This window comes from Plasmodium knowlesi (assembly GCF_000006355.2).
Source record: "Plasmodium knowlesi strain H genome assembly, contig: PKNH_00_63, whole genome shotgun sequence".
In the NCBI taxonomy this organism is placed as follows: Eukaryota; Apicomplexa; class Aconoidasida; order Haemosporida; family Plasmodiidae; genus Plasmodium; species Plasmodium knowlesi.
The window spans coordinates 1438-2040 of NW_024070099.1; the positions used below are offsets into that span (position 1 = coordinate 1438).

The window sequence follows — 603 nt, forward strand, 5'->3', positions numbered from 1 at the left end:
TGGTACCAATGGTAGTTGTGTTGGTTGCTTTGGTACCAATACAAAATACTGGTACCACGAACACAAAATGTTGGTATTAATGGTACCACCACCAACAGTACAAAATGTTGGTTGTGTTGGTACCACCAACACTACCAGATGTTGGTACTAATGGTACCACTACCAACACTACAAAATGTTGGTACCACTACCAACACTACAAAATGTTGGTACCAGTCTTACCACTACCACCACTACCAAATGTTGGTACCAATGGTACTAATGGTACCACTATAGTGGTGGTACTAACACAGAATGTTGGTACGAATGATACCAACACAAGATGCTGGTTGTGATGGTACCTACAATTGTGTTGGTTCCACCAACACTACAACATGTTGGTTGTGATGGTACCACTACCAATACTACAAAATGTTGGTACTGTTGGTATCAACACAAAATGTTGTTACCACCAACACTACAAAATGTTGGTTGTGATGGTACCACTACAATGTTGGTACCACCACTACCAAATGTTGGTTGTGCTGGTACCAACACAACCACAACACAACCACTACGACACAACCACTACAACACAACCACTACAACACAACCACTACAACA

The 603-nt window shown here is 41.5% G+C and overlaps 1 protein-coding gene across 1 annotated transcript in view; it reads left to right on the plus strand.

The window, feature by feature from the left end:
* PKNH_0004700 (SICAvar, type I (fragment)) overlaps positions 1 to 335 on the plus strand; it is a gene marked incomplete at both ends in the record, with an annotated part of 1770 nt that extends 1435 nt beyond the window's left edge. The window contains one exon of the mRNA XM_039113473.1: positions 139 to 335. Coding sequence (XP_038970139.1) covers positions 139 to 335 — 197 coding nt within the window. The remainder of the gene's footprint in view (positions 1 to 138) is intronic.
* Positions 336 to 603: the final 268 nt, after the last annotated feature.